Here is a 17,874-nt window from a genome sequence, read left to right on the forward strand (position 1 = left end):
AAGAAGAACTTCCTGGATGAGACCTCCGGAAACGTCAATGGGAGGAGAATCTTGCTTCCAGGCTATCATCTCTTTGAGATTTTTAAGAAAGGAGGAAATAATCTTTCCTTGTCCTCAAGGCACAGAAATAGATGGGGTTCTTTTAAGAAGTTCCTTCCTTCTGACCGAGGGAATTTTAGAAGTAATTCTAGAAGGTCTTCAAGGAAAATCTGCTTCCCCGCCTCCGTCTTCTTACACCTATTTCTCCCTTTTTTTCTCCCTCCTGATATCCCCCCTTCCTCCCAACCGTGTACAGCGGAGGGGTAGGAATGGAAGTGAAGAGGCTGGGGCAGAGGCCATGCTTTCTGGTAAATTGGCAAGCAGGGTCCAGGGACCACCCTTCACCCTATTCTCTCCAGCCAAAAAAAGGGAAAAAAGAGTCCCTCAGGGCTGGATCTTTCTTTGAAATTTTTGGCTGAACCCCAAAGACCTGGCTTTGAAGGGAAAAGGTGTGGGAGCGTGGAGGGGGCGAGTGAACCCTTTGGCCACAACTCCTGCACAGCTGTCTGGGCTCACTCTGGGCTGGATCCAGCTGTGCTGCATAACTTCGCTCGGGGGCGTTCGAGCCTTGGCAACCTGAGAAAGTCCTGGAGTGGGCATCGGCTCGTGCTGACCGGCAGAGGGAGCCCCGGGCTCGACCTGGACAGAAGGACTCGTTGGAGGGAAGAAAGGACAGAGGGGAGGGATGATTGCTTTCCCCAGCTCCAGTGGGCTGGGCTGGGGGTGGGGTGAGGCTCCGGCTCTCAGTCCCCAGACCGCGGGCTGAGCCGGAGCCGGCGCCGCCCGAGGAGGGACCCGGCGGGGGAGGGAAGGCGACGTCTCCAGGGTCCCGTTCCCTCATTATCCCTCTAACGAGCCCGCCTGACCCCCTCCCCCAAGTCCTGGCTAATTGGCGACATGATAAATGGAAAGCGGCCGGAGGAACAGCTGCCGGGGACTAGGGAGGCCCTAGTGCCTGTCGGGCACCCCCTGCTCCTCCCCCACACACACTCCCCAGGGCCCCCCACCCCACTGTGACTCGAGCTGGAGAATCTAGTCCCCTCCCTCTCGCCAGACTCGCTGGCTAACTCCAGGCGGTCAGGTCCCCTCCGGTCTCCCTCCCCATTACCCTTGCCCACAGAGCGCACTGGCCCAGCTCAGAGCTCACTTCATTTCTTTATTTATTATTAATAATAATAATCTTTTCTTTCCTTTTCGGTTTGTTTCGTTCTTGTTTCGGAGTGAAAAAAAAAAAAAACACCTGAGGTGGCCCCCGGCCCAGGAAAGGGGCGGGGTCAGGGCTGCTTTCTGGGGCCCCTTGGCCAGCCGCGAGGCGGGGCCGGCTCTCCGACAGGCTCTTCCCTCCGGGAGCTCCGGTCCCCGGCAGCCACAAAGCACTAAATAGCTCTCCTTTCTCCCACCATTTACAATATAGATATGCTCGTGTAAAAGGGGAGAAAAACCCGAAAAACAAAACAAAACAAACAAAAACCCAACGAAATTATATGCCACGAGTTAAACTCTAAATATTATGTACACGGTAATGTACACCTTTGAATAAATTAATACCAATTTGCATATTCTGGGAACCTTAAAGCTTATTTACACAAATTATCATTTATTTCATAAATATCTCTCCTCCCCCCCTCCCCCGCCAGAAGGGAGTCTGGGGTGGAGGTGGTAGCTTCCTCCCCAGACTCCCAAGGGTGGGGTGTCCGGCCCTTTGCTGGGATTAGGTTGGTGGGAGGAGATAGGGGCATCTGTGTCCCCAACTCAGCTCTATCCTCCTTCCTTCCCAAAAGTCTCTGCCTTCATCCTTCATCCCATATCATCCTATTTTCTGTATTCTCTTACTCCTCCCGGACTTGAAACTCGGGATGTTGAGGATCCTCCGGTGATTCCCTCTAGCCTTCCAAGTGCCCAGGGACATAGGATCTTCCTTCTCCCTCCTTCCCCACGCGCCCCTAAAAGGGGAACTCCCGGTTGTTCAATCCCAAACCAGCACCCAAAGACTGATGTGAGAAGGATTAGACTCCGGATAGACTCCATATTGACTGAGGAACATTATTGGATTGAACCTAGGCAGGCTACTCCCTCCATATTCTCTGCAAGTTGGGGATTGAGCTGAAATACCCCAGCTCGTCTCTCTAGTGCCCACAGTCCAGACTGGACTGGCTGGTTTTTCCATCTCTGGCTGATGCTGCCCCATCGCTCCTTTATTTATTTAAATAAATACCCATACCGTGCTGTACAAAATCCTGGAGCCACAGGGGTCAGTGGGGGCGGGGGTGAGGCTGGGGCTTGGGAGGCAAACGGGGGTGGGGCGGGGTGGTAGGGGGGCTGGCCTAGTCCACACTGATCCTTCACTTCGGCGACTCCCGTCCTGGGGACAGGTCCCTCTGGCTCTCCAAACCGCTCACCAGTCTCTGGATATTCTGTAGTTCGCTGGCGGCCTCTTTGGCTGCGCCTTTAGGGGACAGGGTTCCCCGGTGTGAGCCTCCCACCTTAGGTAAGGCCAGCTCTGGCAGGGGACTGGGCTCCCTACTGCTTCCAGCCGCCTTGGAGCCATCTGGAGCCAGGCTCGTGGTAAGGAGGTTGGTGCTGGGAGGGATGGTCACAGGGATCTGGTAAGGGCTGAAACGAAGGCGAGGCCGGGCACTGCCCAAAAAAGGGCTCCGGGATAAGGAGCCCGCAGCGGCAGCGGCAGCGGCGGCAGCACTGGTGGCTGGCAAGGCTGAGGCAGCGGCTGCGGCAGCTGCCATGTAAGTGTAGGGATATGGAAAGAGCCCACCAAATGTGGGCATCGGGATCCCCTGAAATCAACAAAGAAATATGTCAATCATTCTTTCAACATCAATTCATTCAACCAACGTGAAATCATCATACTATTTGCAAGGTGACATATGGAACTCAAGAAGGGAAAGAGATAGGCGGCGCCTCTTGGGAATTTAGTCTCCATGAGTAGAAGCCACATGGACAAGGTAACATTCGGTATGTGCCACGTGAACATATGTGACTGGGAGACCAATAGAATTTCAGAGGGAGGGAGGAAACCACTTCTAGCTGAGGTGATTAAGTAAATCTTCCAGGAGGGGATGGAATTTAATCTGTGCCTTGAAAGGCTTTTGATAGGTCAAGATGGTAGGAGGAGAAAGGAATTCCAGGTGGAGATGCAGCGTGTGGGAAGGCTTGGAGGAGGGAAATGTAAGACTTAGATCATTAGATCATTAGACATTGGAGCTGTGAGAGATCTTAGAGATCATCCAGTCCAAATATTCTTAAAGAACGGACTCCGGGAACTTGGGTGGGGGAAAAAAATAAATCTTTATTTTCACTAAATCCTAACGGAAATGAGCATTTCCTTCAACTCTAAATGTAGGAAACAAGCCACAATAATATTAGCAGCACCTGTGTAAATTATCCCCGATAGAAATCATAGTTTCCTATCACATCATTACAATTGTTTTAACTATATCAAAATATCATTTATGTTCACCACTACTTCAAAATTACGGGATCTAATTACGGGATCTCACACGATCAGTCTGCCTGTTTATTATTTCAATAAATGGTTTCGTTTGTTTTCCTATGAATTTTACTTGATGATTTTGAAAAAAAATGATTGTTAGAAGAGACCCAAAGATTTTTCCAGATTGCCAAGGGGGTGGGGGGGGGGGAAGGAGAGAGGAGAATTTTAAAACACCTCATTTAATCCAACTCTTCATTTTATAGAGAAGGAAACTGAGTCTCACAGAGATGAAAATACTTGTCCAAAGTCACAAGAATAGTAAGTGGCAGAGCATAGATAAGGACCACTTGGTTCTCTGATTCTAAATTCTGGGCTCTTCCCATTGGATCATACTGTATAGTCAGCTATATCTGACACATATATGTATATTTTTCCTTTCTCCCTTCCTCCCCTCACTCCCTCTCCCCCCCAAAAAAAATCATGGAAGGAGAGAAGGAATCTGTGTATTCAGAAGAATGGAGAGGGGGAATTTATAAAAATCTATTTGCCTAGGCTTTAAGATCATTCATGCTAGAAGAATAATACAGAAGGTAAATGGAATGTCAATTAGTTCCCAATTATCCAACACTGAATTATCCGATTCCTAGTCAGTGTGTACTAAAGGACTAAAAAGCTTCAAACAGTTGTAAGAATAACATCTTATATGACACTACATCTTGTCTTCTCAAGCCAAGTAGCTAGGACTTTAAGATTATTTTTCCCTTCCTTCCATTGGTGGATGTACTGCCTCCTGAATTGGCAAGAGGAGACATACCTAAGGGGAAAATCGAATTCCTTGTATTTCTTTTCAAAGTTGGTATCAAGGGAGGAGGAATAGAGTAAAAACTAGAAGGTTCCTCAAGGGTATGCAAATTTGCCTATTTCTAAAGGAAGGGAGTATGAATTGGAATGAAAGTGATGATTCAAGATCACAAAACAAAACAAAACACCACCAACAACAACAAACACAAGGATTTATTGGGTACTGAATTTGCCTTTGAAGCAAGACTTTCACTTGTCTATTTACTCACTCTCTCACCTGGTAACTACAAAACTAAAGCAAGTGTTTTTTTTTTATTAGTAAATACCCTGAGATTAACATCAACTATAATGTGTGGTTGAGGATTTAGGAATTATATCATCTAGGAAAGAGCAGACTTGCAGTGAAAAAACCTCAATTTATATCCGACTAAGATATTCACCGACTTCAGAAATCACTGAGCCTCTGTTTCTTCATCTATAAAATGGGAATAATAATTCTCTCTCAACCAATGTTACAGTTTTGTGTTTCCCAAACACTTTGTTATAGCTTTATAAAATTTTTTTTATTGGATCTATGATTTCATTGGTATAGGGAACTAACCCTCCATGAGTAAATACTCTTTATCAATGCAGGTTTACATCTCTTTGGCAACTCAAAAGATTAGAGTTTCCAGGGGATACAGAGAAGTTAGTTGCCTAAGATCACACAGTCTGTGTGTATCAGAGACAGAATTGATGCCAACTTTCTATCCACTGAGCTATATTGTCTTTCTATAGAAGACTCTTAAAAAAGAATTCCCTCCCCCCAAAGTAATGCCTCTGAAATACTCTTCTAGATTTTCTGAGGATGTCTTACTCTTGCAGATCTCTAAACATCAAGCTGAGCACAGTCCCACTAATATACTGAGCTTTATTTTGTGGTCTCTTGGGTTTTTTTTTTTTTTTTAACGTGATTCAGAATGAACTGAACTTACAGGTGGGGCCTTTCCTTAGTGCAGATCTAAACTCCCCAAGGGATAGAAAAGGGGGACAAAGAAAATCTTGGGCCAAATCTTCCCCAGTCTCTGCTGGTCCAGAAGGTGGCAGTAATGAATGAAGGGGATTTGGAAATCCTTCCAAACTGGCTAACACCACCTGACCAGAAATGAGCATGGCAGTCACCCTGACTTTAGATCTGTTCTTAATTTGTCATTAAATTAAGGCAAAAGTGAGAAGGCTTTCAGAAATTTTATTTTAAAGGGAGCAGAATTTAAATTCAAAATATTAATAGGCCAGCACAACATAGAGTACAGACAGCTGTCTGTCAAAGTCAAGATTTCTGGGTTTGAAGCATGCCTCTGCCAGATTTACTAAATGTTAGACCCTGGACAAGTCTTTTAAACTCTCAGTGGCCCAGGCTAAGACTATAAATTACAGAGATACTGCTGATCTGTAATAGTTATGGAAGCCCTCGTTGAGAGCTTCTTACTCAAATGAAATCTCAGATATCGTATATACAAAAAATTATACAAACCCAAAGGAAACTGTTCTGGCTGCCCTTGCCTTAACCCTAAGGGAAGGGGGGGGGGGAACAGGAGGGGGAAGGGGGTCAAAAACGAAGATGAGAAATTTTCTTGTTCTCTTTTCTTCCTATACTGAGACTGGAGTGGGGTGGGAGGCAGACCAGAACACACCGGCAGATGAGAAAATAAGCAGCTGGGACGGAGGCGGGAATGGAGAAGGAACAAACATCTTTTGGTCTCTATTATTCAGAAAAGAAACAAGCAGCTAACTTCCTTTCCGCATTGCCTACTGTAGAATAGAAACCTGGTCTCTGCCCCGCTGTGTGGGAGCAGGGTGGCCTGCCTCTACCCTGAGGCAAACAGTTAAGTGTTAATCCCAGGCATTCTGGAGTCAATTGCGACTCAGACACTTATTCCTACGATGGTTTTAGGTAACGTTCCTAACGTCCCTCTCCTTCACGCTGGCGGACTAGTCTTAACTGGACAGGCCACCGGATCTAGGGACTGGGAAGCAAGTTACTGGGCCAGGGCGGGCAGGTCTGGCCTGCTTGTACCGGAGGCTGAAGAAGCCCTAGTCTCTGCCCCTAGAATACCCTCTACGCTGCCTGTCGCAAGGCCTTGAAGTTCTAGCCTCCCACATGGCAAGGCGGTTGTCTGGCTGACCCTTAAGGCTTCTTTGCAAAGGCCAAGGTTCATTGGTTGCTCCCTTTACTTCAGCCCCCGCTCCCCCCCCCCCCCCCCCCCCCCCCCCCCCCCCCCCCTCCCCACCCCTCCCCCCAGGCTGGCCTCTTGCTTACCTGAGATGCCAGCATGTGCTGTGAGAGGTGGAAAGGAAAGGGGGCCGCAGCTCCAGCCGCTCCAGCGGCCGAGCCCAGACCAGCTCCGCCATCCAGTCCTGCCGTGGCCGCCCCGGCCCCGCCGCCGCCGCCGCCGCCGCCTCCAGTCACCGAGGCCAGCAGGTGGCCCATGCCCATGGCAGAGAAGGCCCCGGGGCCCATGGCGAACTGTCCTGGGTGCAGAAAGAGCGGCTGCCCGGCGCCCAGGGGCCCAAAGAACTGCTGACCATGCAGGTGACCCGACAGCGCCAGGCCCTGTAGATGGCCAGCGCTGAGGGGCGAGGCGCTGTCCGTTTGTACCACGAGGGGCGCCAACCCTGCCTCCTTGACCTCGCTGCCCTCCTTCCGGGCCTCGTCCTTCCTCCTGCCCTCCGCCTTGTCCTTCTCCAAGCCCCTCAGGCTGAAAGGGCCGTCCAGGCAGCCACCGCCTTCTCCTGGTTCTTTGCCCCGGTCGGGGCTGCGCCTTTCTCGGACGCGTTCGGACTCTACCAGGCGCTGGGGACTGGCCGGCTCCAGACCCGGACTGCGCCCTAATGTGCCCCCAGGCCGCTCGTCCCCAAGTCTCTCCGGCTCCGGGTCGCTGTCCGCAGCGCACAGCTTCTCGTCTGCTGCAGGGAGAAAGCGAGGACGAGAAAGGGGAAAGAACTGAAGGTCAATAAAGCCCAAAATGTGGAATGTAGGGTTAACGTCACCTCCTGGAGTTTCTGGGGCTGTCCGTGTCTGTGTCTGTGCGTCGGTCTTTTCCCGAGTCTCAGGGCGCTTAGTTCGCCGCACACCATTCTTGTCACAGACAAGTAAAAGTGACTCTCTTCTCTTCAGTCCTTCCCACCTCCGATGCCCCTAGCACAAATACTGCTTTTATATATATTCTAAAAGGGCTGTGATCAAGAGCAGCATAATGCAAGCAGGATAAACAATCATGTTTATCTTTTCTCCCATTCCCGGTCTTCTCTTTGCGCCCACCCCCTACCCCCTTTTTCATCCCTCTGTCCCTGTGTCTTCCCTTTCAGACCTGTCATTCTCTACATTCAGTCCCTCACCTCGGGTGCGATGCAGACGCAGGGGACTGGGGTCTGTGCCTGGGGAGGGAGGTGGCTCTCGGGCTGGAGGTGGATCGCAGGAGGAGGCATCTGATTCAGCCCCGTCCCTCTCGGGTTTACATTGCTCTTCGTACATCCGAAGGGACGGTAGGGTCAGTTGCTTCCTGGGAAGAAGGCAAGTAGGGAATATTAAGGAAGGAAGCTGGAGAGGAAGGACAGGAAAGCTCTCTCTTGAGTCGCTAGCAACAATACTTGCTCTGACCCCGCGGGCAGGGACCCTAAACTGAAAAGCACTAGTCTCTGAAAAGTTCCCATACTCGTTAGAAAGGGTTTGGGAACAGGTGAAGGGCATGGGAGCTATCCCCATGAAGCAGTCTCCTTGCCAAGAAGATTATAGGAGAATGACTACTCCCCAAAGTATTTCACTCCCTCTCCCCTTTTCTCACCTTTTCTCCCGCCGGCCATTTCCTGTGTCTCTGAAACCTTTTGCAAAGGGATTGTTGTCTATTTTCAGCTGCGTGATCTAGGATGGGGAGAAGATAGAGAAGTGGAGTGGTCACGGTGGGGTGGGGATACGAAAAGCAACTATCTTGCCCTTCCGTTAAGTCACCTTTGGCCTCCTTGACTTTTCCCTATCTTGCCCCTGACCTTGCTCATTTTAGGGGTCACACTTGGGGTAGTGACCCTTCTCCTTCACCCAAATTTCTTATTCCTCAGAGTCTGGTGTTCTTGACTCTTCCTACTGCAGATTTTGGATGTATAGTATGGGAGAACAGCTGTTTAATTCCAGGACCCTAAGAATGGTGAGATGATGGAACCTGAGATTTTGACTTTTCATGCACAGACTACCCCCTCATAGTTGGGTGATGGTGATAGTGGTGAAGAGGAACAATAGAAAAAATTTCCAGCGCCCACCAAGAAGGTGGAGGGAGAGTGATCGTGAAATCCAGAATTAAGAAGCCAAAGCTTGCGGTGAGAGTGAGAGGTACTGGACCTTCCTTAATAACAACTCCATTATACCATAAACTTTGTTCTTGAAAGCAAATCCTCTCCGAAATACACACAGCCTTATGCTCTCATTTTGGCAGCAGGCAGCTGTCTCTCCCCATTTTTACTGGGGTGAAGGAGCGACCCACAGAAAACCATTTAATAGAAAGAAAGTTCTTTAAAAACTTAATAAAAGCAATCTGAATCCCCTAGTTCTGTTACTTAGACCGCAGAGTTCAGATATCCTAACAAACTCTCTCCTAGGTGAAAAAAAATTGCTTTTATCCGCTTACATCACCTGCCATTTCCAAAACATCAAGAGTTCCCCGAAATTTTAATGGATTTAGCCAGGAGTCAGAAAGCCTCTGGCGAGCTTTTCCGGGGCCCCACCCTTACCTGCTCTTAGCAGGTAAGTTTAAACTCGGCCCTGGAGCAAAAATAGGTGGGGGCAACGTCTAAAAGAGCTCTAAATCCTTTGTTAATAACTAGGCAAACACTTCCACTTGGGAGGGCCCGATTGTTTCTCCCAGCTCTCCACGGAAGACTAGGGTAGAACTCGTACGGAGGTCGGAAAGACAAAGGAAAGAGGAGTATAACCCTCCGGGCCTCCCGCCCTCCCGAAGCTCCCACCTTGTCGTTCTGGTAGGCGGTGACTGCAATGAAATCGGTCTCCGGGAACACGTAGGTGCGGAAGGTACTGTAGGGAAGCTTCAGAATGTCGTTGGCTCTCACTATGTGGAAGCGAGGCTGATACTTGTGCATGGAGTTCAGGATAGTCTGTGGGTGTAGGGTACATAGTTAGGGTGCAGGTTAGGAGAGCTCCCCAGACCTACTTGCCTACGCAACTAAGCAGATTTCTCGCCAACATCACATTCCTTCCAGTGTCCAGTCGGACCTTCCCTTTTTTACCCATGTCTCAGTTACTTCTTCACAGCTCTTCTCTCTGTTCTCCGTTCATCATTATGATTTATTATTATTATTAGTCATTAAGTTAGTATTTATTAGGCTCCTATTAAGTGCCAAAAGACACTGTACTAAGCACTAAGGATACAAAGTTAAAAAAAAAAAAAGGTCCTCGTTCTTAAGGAGCTCTCGCAACTAAAAGGGGAGACAACATGTAACAATTGTGTACAAATATATAGAAAGGACAAATTGAGAGTAAATTCAGTGGGAAGTCCCTAAGATTAAGGGAAATTAAAAAAGGTTTCTTGCAAACGGTAGGACTTCAGCTGAGAGATAAGGAAAGCCAGAGAAGCCAGGAGACAGAAAAAAAGGAGGAAGATAATGTTATTGTTATTAGTCGTTTGAAAGAACAGAAAAATGAAGAACAACATAAAGACCAGCCAAACCCAGGTTTTGTAAGGTCATCTCCACCGGGATATTGAGAAATCCCTTTCAATACCGACTCTTCTGTAAATAAATCACCCCAATGACTGGAACCACCTTCTATCCTGAAGGATGGGACAGAATAGTCAGTCTTTTGCCCCCATTTCTTCAGATGTAGGTGGGTTTCCCTTTCCCCCCCCAAGATGTGGGGTCATTTGAATTTGATTTGAATTTAGATGGGGGAGAGAAGGAGGATTTAGTGAAAGAAAGCAGGAAACAAAACCCTTTCCTCCCTCCTTTCTTCTTGGTAGACTGAGGTGCACCTAGAAATATAGGACTCAATTTAGAGCGGAACTCCAAAGGGGGAGGAAGCTCATAGGCTTTCTCTAGTCACCAGAGGAAGATGGGGGCATCTGGTTTAGCGAATAAATCCCTAGAGAAAGAAGCCTTCTCAAGAGGGATTGGGAGCAGTAGGGACACGATACAGGGGCCAGAATTGGGGGAAGATTGATCCAAGTGAGCAAAAAGATAAGCTCCTAGAGACAGAAAGTCAGGATGTAGGGACACAGCACCCCAAAGAGTTGCTTTTATTTTTTCTCCAACAGGTTTATAGAAGTGAAGGAGTTTGGATCCTAAAGGGAACCAACTTTATGAGGGAGGGGGAGAGAAGACATTAAAGCCCCCAGACTCAGACGTCCTTCCCTATTCCTTTCTTCTTGCCAACAATTCCCAGCTAAGATATTGGGTTGGATTGGGGGGGGGGGGGATAGAAAATAGAGAAACTCTCAACAGAATACATTCGTTCCATGTTTTGCCTGACCCTGGCCTTGAGGACATCACCTTGAGCTGATGAGGGGCAAGGGCCCAGTTCTTCCTTATATCCACTGGAGTCACTAGCCCTGAGAGAGTCCAGTGGGAAGTTTAAGGTTGTGGAAAGGATCATCCTTCTCTTAGTCAGAAAGGGTAGGAGTTATCAAGGTGGGGTAGAGAGACCGAACCCTCCATTTCATTCCTCTTCTATTCCCTAACCTTTCTGTTCCACTGTAACTGACACTCTTAGGAGTCCCAGAGAACAGAGCCAAAACGCTGGGACCTTAAGAGCACTGCCTTAACCCCTCAGTCTCTTCTCGTGGACCTGAAAAAATCTCCTATATAGGGAGTGAATAGACTATACCATCCCCAGGCTCCCTCTGGCAATATCCTAGCCTCTCCAGCAATGGAATTTGGGGAGACCCAGGCCCCAGTATTGACTGAGAGAGTCTGGAGTGGAGTTGCCGCTTTGAGCCCTCCTGTCAGGATCCAGCCTCTTCTGGCTTTCTTGCCCAGGAAAAGGATATTTCCAGGCAAAACACAGGTCCCAGATTGAAAGAAGGGGATCTCTTTGCAACTGCAGGTGGGCAACATACTCTCCCAACCTGGATCTATCAGATTTTCTCTGAGCTAGCAGCCTTCTTAAGCAAAATTGTAAAATCCCAGATTCTTGACCACAAAATTGAGCTGGTCTAGTCTGGGCTAGGGAGGGGGTCGGAATCCTGGAACCTGTGCCCTGACTCTTCATTACCTATTCTCAAACCCTCTAATCTCCCAACACACACACACACACACACACACACACACACACACACACACACACACACCCCTGGGCAGGCAGTCTGGAAGTGGAAGTAAGTACTCACGAAGCCGTGCTTGTCCGAGATGTTGTTGGTAAGCTTGAGTTTATGGAAGGCCACTGGCTTAGCCATCCACTGCTCCCCAGTGGCTGGGCTATCCGGGTGGATGTACATGCGTTTGGGCATCTCCGGGTCAGCCTTGCCTGCCACCATCCAGCGTGAATTGTGGAACTTGTAGCGACAGTCGTCCGCGGCCACGATGTCCATGAGCAGAATGTACTTGGCCTTCTTGTCCAGTCCGCTGACCCGCACCTTGAACGGGGGGAACATCCGCCTGGGAGGGGGAGGGGGAGACGTCGGCTTGACCCCCTCGAGCCAGGTCCCAGGATTCCCCACCGGGTCTGCCCCTATTTCTGCCCCAGCCTCCTAGCAGCGAAAACCCTTTCCTCTCTCTCCTCTTCACAGGCCTCGAAAACGGTCAAGGCCAAATCCGTTCTCTCACACTAGGTCTATAAAGCTCCCGGGAATGTGGTGATTAATCTTCCTTTTAAAAACATTCCCGCTTCTCCCCCAATTATCCGGACAATTAATTCCAGGACAATACCCGCTTTGGCCCAAATTATCCAGATAATATACAAAAGAGTCCTATTTGGGGAGTTTACATTGTTAAAAGAAAGGGACCACGACCCGGGTAATTGGGAAGGAGACGGATAGATTTAGAACCCCAGCTAGTTTCCCCCTTTACTCCCCGTAGAAATCGAGTTTGGGATTTTCTTTTTCGATCTAAAATCTTTGGGTAATTGTAGGAATTCGATATGCCCAGTGCCTGGGAAGAGTGCCTTGAGGTGCAAATCTGAGAGAAATTGGGGAGTCCAGGGGTGAAGGTTGCCGGACCCGGAGAGGGAACTGGAAAGAGAAGAGGAAGGCTTCAGCCTGGGGAGCTGATTGGAACTGCCCAGGAGGCTCCGATACAAGTTCAGAAGGCTCTGTCCCAACCGGCCAGGCCCCAGAGGCGCCTTTGCCCAGAGGCCCTTTGGCCCGAGGACTCTCCTCTCAACCCTACTCTCAGAAGGTGGAAGAGGAGGTTGTCATCCTACTTCCACCTCCAACTCTAGGAGAATAACCCGACTAGGTATCCCCAATCCTAATTCCTTGGCCTAAATGGAAGAAGTGAGTCCGGAGAAGCGCCCAAATCTCCCGGGAACAGCGAATAGCCTCGGAGATCTGGGAAGCAGAATAAAAAGAGATGGGGCCAAGGAGCACCAGAAGAAAGAAACCAAAGGCAGTTAATTCTGCCTCTCGGGGTGCACCCCAGAATTAACTATTGGATGGATGGGCTCTAGGTTCTCTTAGAGAGCTGGGAGAAGAGGAAACCCACTTGGAAGTGGCCTCTGGGTGTATTGGGACGGGGAGAGGGGCAGTGTTTGGTGGTTTTGTCACCGTTGTTGTTTCTTTACTTGTTTGGAAGGTTATTTTCTTTTTATTTTATTCGTTTGGGTTTTTCTCCGATTAAGAAAAAAACATTCCCTTCTTAGCTAAATGAAGAAGGGGAAAACCCCACCAAAACCCCAGCGCTTTGTTTCCTTCTTATTTCTAGCGGACGAATTGTCAACTCGTCATCGGAGCAAACGAATAAAAATGCCCAAACGGCCCCCGAGGGACGACCGGAGGAGGCCAGGGACCGGAGAGGGACAGGCAGAAGCCACCCGGGCTGAGGGGTCAAGAGAACGGAAGCGGGAGCCCAGGGGAGTCGGGGTTCGGCTCGGCTTCGGGCCAGCCCGGGGGTGGGAGCGCTGGGGAAGCAACTAGAGAGGCTCGGCTTCCCTGTCCCTGCAAGCATCCTCGGCTCTGCCCCGAGTAAGGGAAGAGACACTGGTGAGGCGCGAGAAGAGGCCGCCGAGGAGGGAAGGGAGGCAAGTGAGGGCTGACCCAGGTGTCCGGGACCGTGCGCGGCCGCGGCCCGCTGAGAGCCCCATCCCGGCCCGGGGCCCGGCCCCTACCTCCCGGACTTGGTAATGACCATCTCGGTGCCCAGTTTGTGGAACTGGTCCCACAACTCTTTGGCCTCCAGCGTCACCTTGGGGTCGTCCTCCACCTCGTCCTCCGGCTCCAGGCTTTTGAGAGAGCGAAGATGGGCCGCCTGGGGGTGGTGGCCCAGCGCCGAGACGTGCAGCCCCGCCTCGGCCGCCGCTGCTGCCGCCGCCGCCGCCGCCGCTGCTCCGGCCAGGCCCGGGTCCGGCAGGGGCTTGGCGAGCGCCGCGGGCGGCAGCGCCAGCGCCGGGAAGAAGGAAGGCTGAGCTGCGGCCAGGAAGGCGGACATGGGAAAGTCAGCGGGGCGCGGAGCGTGGAAGGGGTGGTATGCCATGACGGTCCCCGCAAACGCCGTATCTCTCATCGGTGCATCCGAAAGGGGTTGGGGGATGTCGGGGGAGGGGAGGGGGCGCGACCCCGGGAGCTCAACTAGGAGACTGGGGGGGTGGGGGCAGCGGTCAGTCCTTTGTGCCCGGGACCCCCGGATAGCGCCGGGACGGGCGGAGCCGCCGAGCCGGGGGCTTCCCGCTGCGCTGTGCTAAGCTGCGCCCTCCTCCTCTTCTTCCTCCTCCTCCTCCGGCTGCCGGTTCCTCTCCGGGCTCGGGCCCACCCTCCCGCCGCTGCTCCTCCCTGTTCCCGCGGTCGGGGCCCGGCTCGGGGCTTGGGGGGGGGGGGGGGGGTGGAAAGCCGAACTGGGGGCTCCGGGCTCCAAGCTGGGGCTAGCCGGCTCCGGCGCGGCGCCGGGGACCACGCGCGAGTGGTTAGATCTTGTCGTGATCTCTGGAAAACTGTGACTATCTCACATGTCCTTCCCTTCTCTGATCCCCCTTCGCTAACGAGCCAGGCCCCCCTTGATTGCTGATTTTACGCTTTTTGGACCAATTGTGGGTCTCCGGGGGCGGGGTTTTGACAGCTCTGGCCAAGCTCTGGCCGGGAAAGGGGGGGCAGGGGAGAAGGTGTCGGAAGCCTCGGCAGTAAGAAAACATGTCAACAGAATAAAATGTTAACCAATGACGGGCCGGCGGGGCCCTGAGACCCCACCCCCTGCCCTGGCCCCCACCTCCGGCTCCTCTCTGCACAGCCGCCTTGGCAGGGCAGCGCAGCGCAGCCCAGCCCGGCTCCCGGAGCTGGAAGCCCAAGGAGAGGGAGGGACTGAGGGGGTGGGGTGGGGGGAGTCGAGGGTTGAGGGGCAGGGGACAGGGGACATGGGTTGCGAGGGCCCCGGGGCCTTCCGAAATGGAAACCTTTCCTCTTCCAGGCTCAAGTTCAAAGCATTCACACAGGCCGGGGAGAACTTGGGGTCCTGGAGAAGAACGGGGTGTCCCTCCTCTCTGCGACCTAGCAGGGTGTGGGAGAACTGTCATCCCATTCAAAGTCTGTCGCCCTCAATCGATTCTCTTACTTTTTTTGTGTTGGGGGTGGGGTGGGGTGCGTAGAGTTCTATCACCGATGTCCTGGGGCAGAGGTCTGTCCCCTCGGTTTCCACTCGGGTTTCCGAGAGCGGAGGAAACTAGGCAGTGAGTTAGGGACAGTTCGGAACCGTACGAGAACAGCGGAGATCGATGCACTGGCCCGCGCTGCTCAGCTGTCCGAGATCCGTCTGTACTTCCCCAACCCCGAGACCCAGGCGGCCAGAGCATCAGCAAAGCACGTCTCCAAGGCCGAGAGTTTTGGGCGCTCAAGGGCTGCCGGCAACAAATAAGACGGAGGAGATCCTCGAGCAGAGCCGAGTCCACAAGACCCCATCCAAACCAGGTGAGTGGGGCCAGAGCTCAGCCGGGGAGCACCCCCCCTCCCCGTAATTGTTCAGTGCTAGAGGAGGAGGTTAAGTGAGAGAAAGTACTGGAGTCCCTGGGGGAAAAGAGAAGGGATCCCTAGCCTCAGACAGAGAAAAGGTGAGGATGTTTTTTAGGGCTGACGGCGGCGGCAAAGAATCGGAACAAACTGAAATGGTCCAGCCTTTAATATCTCAATCTGACACGGAAATTTCCCAGGAAACCTCGGGGGCTTCCCAGACCCTCTCAACTCTCTAGACAGACCCAAGAACCGAATTCTACTCTGGTCTTGTCATCTCTGTCAGGCTGTGGCTGAACGCAGTAGCCACAGATTAGAATGGGTTTTAGTTTGCTAGGTTAGTGTTCCTTTTAAAACCCCGGGCAAGATCTATTCGCCGCATCCGGTGCAGAATAGTCTTTATCAGCGCCGCCTCAGTATGGACGCAATGGTGGTGATGGTAGTGGGGGACTTTCCAAGCAGTGTTTATTCCTCTATCTTCCTTCGGGTTTTGGATTTGACGTGGGCTAGGATAGTAAGGTGTGCGTGTGCGTGTGTGTGTATGCGCTTTGCTCACAGTCCCGGGCAGCCGAAGGTAGCTCTGTATTAAAGACTGACCAGATTGTGCGTGCGTTCGTATGTTGATGTCTCCATGTTGTTGTCTGCAGGTCCTGGGCAATAGATTGTGTCCAGAACTGTCCACAGCTATCCACCCCTTATCCGGCACCTGGTTACATACACGCACGCATACGAAGGTGAAGTAGAGAACAAGTACACCTGGTACAATGGAGTCCCCATTCTTTGTAGAGTGTATCTACACCCAAGGGAATAGAATTTGGGAGACAGAGTCGCTCCATTCCATTAAAAAAACAACAACAACAACAACAAAAAAAAACTTTCCCTATTGTTTATCGTTCCACAAACAGATACTAACAGAAAATATATAGTATTTACATAGAATATTTAAAAATTTTATCTAAGTCTATATGTTGTACCTAGCTAGTATGAAGTTACCTAGAAATAACAACCTGTCAGGAAGATAATTCAGTCTGTTTCGAGTCCACTAAACTCTGGAAGGAATCATTCTTTTTCCCTCCAAACGTCTTGTACGTTACATACCAAGGCTCAGGCCACGTACCTATATACAGCTGCACATAGAACAAGGTGCCCAAGGTTTCTCACTGTGCCACATACTTCCTGGACAGACTAAGACTGAGCCCTGCACTCCCTGCACACGCACCCCTCAGTTAGTGCTTGGAGCCCTCCAGCCTCCGGGATTATAGGCACCCTTTTTGTAGCTGCCGTGACCCGCGGCCTGGAGTCGTGGGGGCTGGATTCAACCCTGGGCCAGGCTCTTGGACTCTATGTTCCACCTTCAGTTCTGCCTTGGTTATCTTCCTGTGGGTGCTCCTGTCCGCCCTGAAGGCATTCCGTGTAATAATCCCCCGTGCTAGGTTCCGTAAAGCCCTATATACACCCTGTGCCACCTCCATCTCTGACCCTCGGTGAAAGACGCAGGAAGCAAGGGACAGGCCGGACACAACTGCCTGCGGCCTGGGCAGGTTGTGGTCTCTCCTGCAGGGATCTTTTAGGACCTCAAGATTCGTGGCCAGCGCCTAAGTCTTCTGCAGGCCAGCTCCTGGACCCCAAATTCTGTGCGTGCACATTTGGGGACTTTAAAAAAAACCATAGAGCCCGAGCTGTTTGGTATTTCTCCTCGGGGCATTGTCTTGGTCCAAGTGATTGTGTCAACTCCCTCGTCCGCTGCACCTCCTCCCCAGAATTATTCCCAACTCTTCGAATTGTTTTGTTCCCCCAATTCGGCATCCCCACCCCTCAGCCCAACACTACACCTGTGCTTCCTTCCCTTCTCAGTAGTCAACCTCCCACCTCAAAGTCCCGCTTGCATTTCTCAAGGCACTTTCTAGGACACACTTGATGCAGCCAGTGTTCTGAGAGAACGGTCTATAGGGAGATCGGAAAGGGCATCGAAAAACCAGCTCTGGAGAAGAACGCGAAGCAGCAGACACCCCGCGCCAGCGTTGGGCTTCTAGCATCTTTTTCTCCATCTCTGGTTTCCCTAGAGCCCGGGCACTACTTCTGCCCGAATGCAATGAGGGTTGAGAGCCGGGAGTAGAGAGAGGCGGGGAGGAGGGAAAGAACTGCAGATCTGGGTGGGTCCCGGGGGGCAGTAAGTGCATGTCCCTTTAAGAGGCCGGGGGGGGGGGGGCAGCTCTTCCTGCAGGGGGCTGGGGGGCCCGGGGGGGGGGGGGGGCGGGGGTGGCTGGCGCCAGGCGGCTGCTACTCCACAACAAAGCTCCGGCCCCTGTCACTTCGCATTTGGCCTGCACCCGCAGAAGGGCGGGGGGACGCGCGCCGAGCCCGCCCCGACTGTAGGGACCCCTCCCTCCGGCCCCCTCCTGGGGACTCACACACCAACTCAGGCGCCAAGTCTAGGTGGGATTGGGAGGCGGACAACCG

General features: G+C 51.6%; 1 protein-coding gene across 1 annotated transcript; it reads right to left on the reverse strand.

Annotated features, from left to right (window-relative positions):
* Nucleotides 1-1,264: 1,264 nt before the first annotated feature.
* On the reverse strand, nt 1,265-14,421 carry TBX2 (T-box transcription factor 2). The gene is made up of 7 exons (XM_031968510.1): nt 13,590-14,421; nt 11,656-11,923; nt 9,284-9,430; nt 8,113-8,189; nt 7,667-7,830; nt 6,588-7,234; nt 1,265-2,831 (listed from the first exon to the last, which is right to left on the reverse strand). Exons 1-7 carry the CDS (start codon nt 13,982-13,984, stop codon nt 2,382-2,384), a joined length of 2,148 nt encoding a protein of 715 aa, XP_031824370.1. The 5' UTR covers nt 13,985-14,421; the 3' UTR covers nt 1,265-2,381.
* Between the last annotated feature and the right edge of the window lie 3,453 nt (nt 14,422-17,874).

The sequence above is a fragment of the Sarcophilus harrisii genome, chromosome 4 (assembly GCF_902635505.1).
Source record: "Sarcophilus harrisii chromosome 4, mSarHar1.11, whole genome shotgun sequence".
In the NCBI taxonomy this organism is placed as follows: Eukaryota; Metazoa; Chordata; class Mammalia; order Dasyuromorphia; family Dasyuridae; genus Sarcophilus; species Sarcophilus harrisii.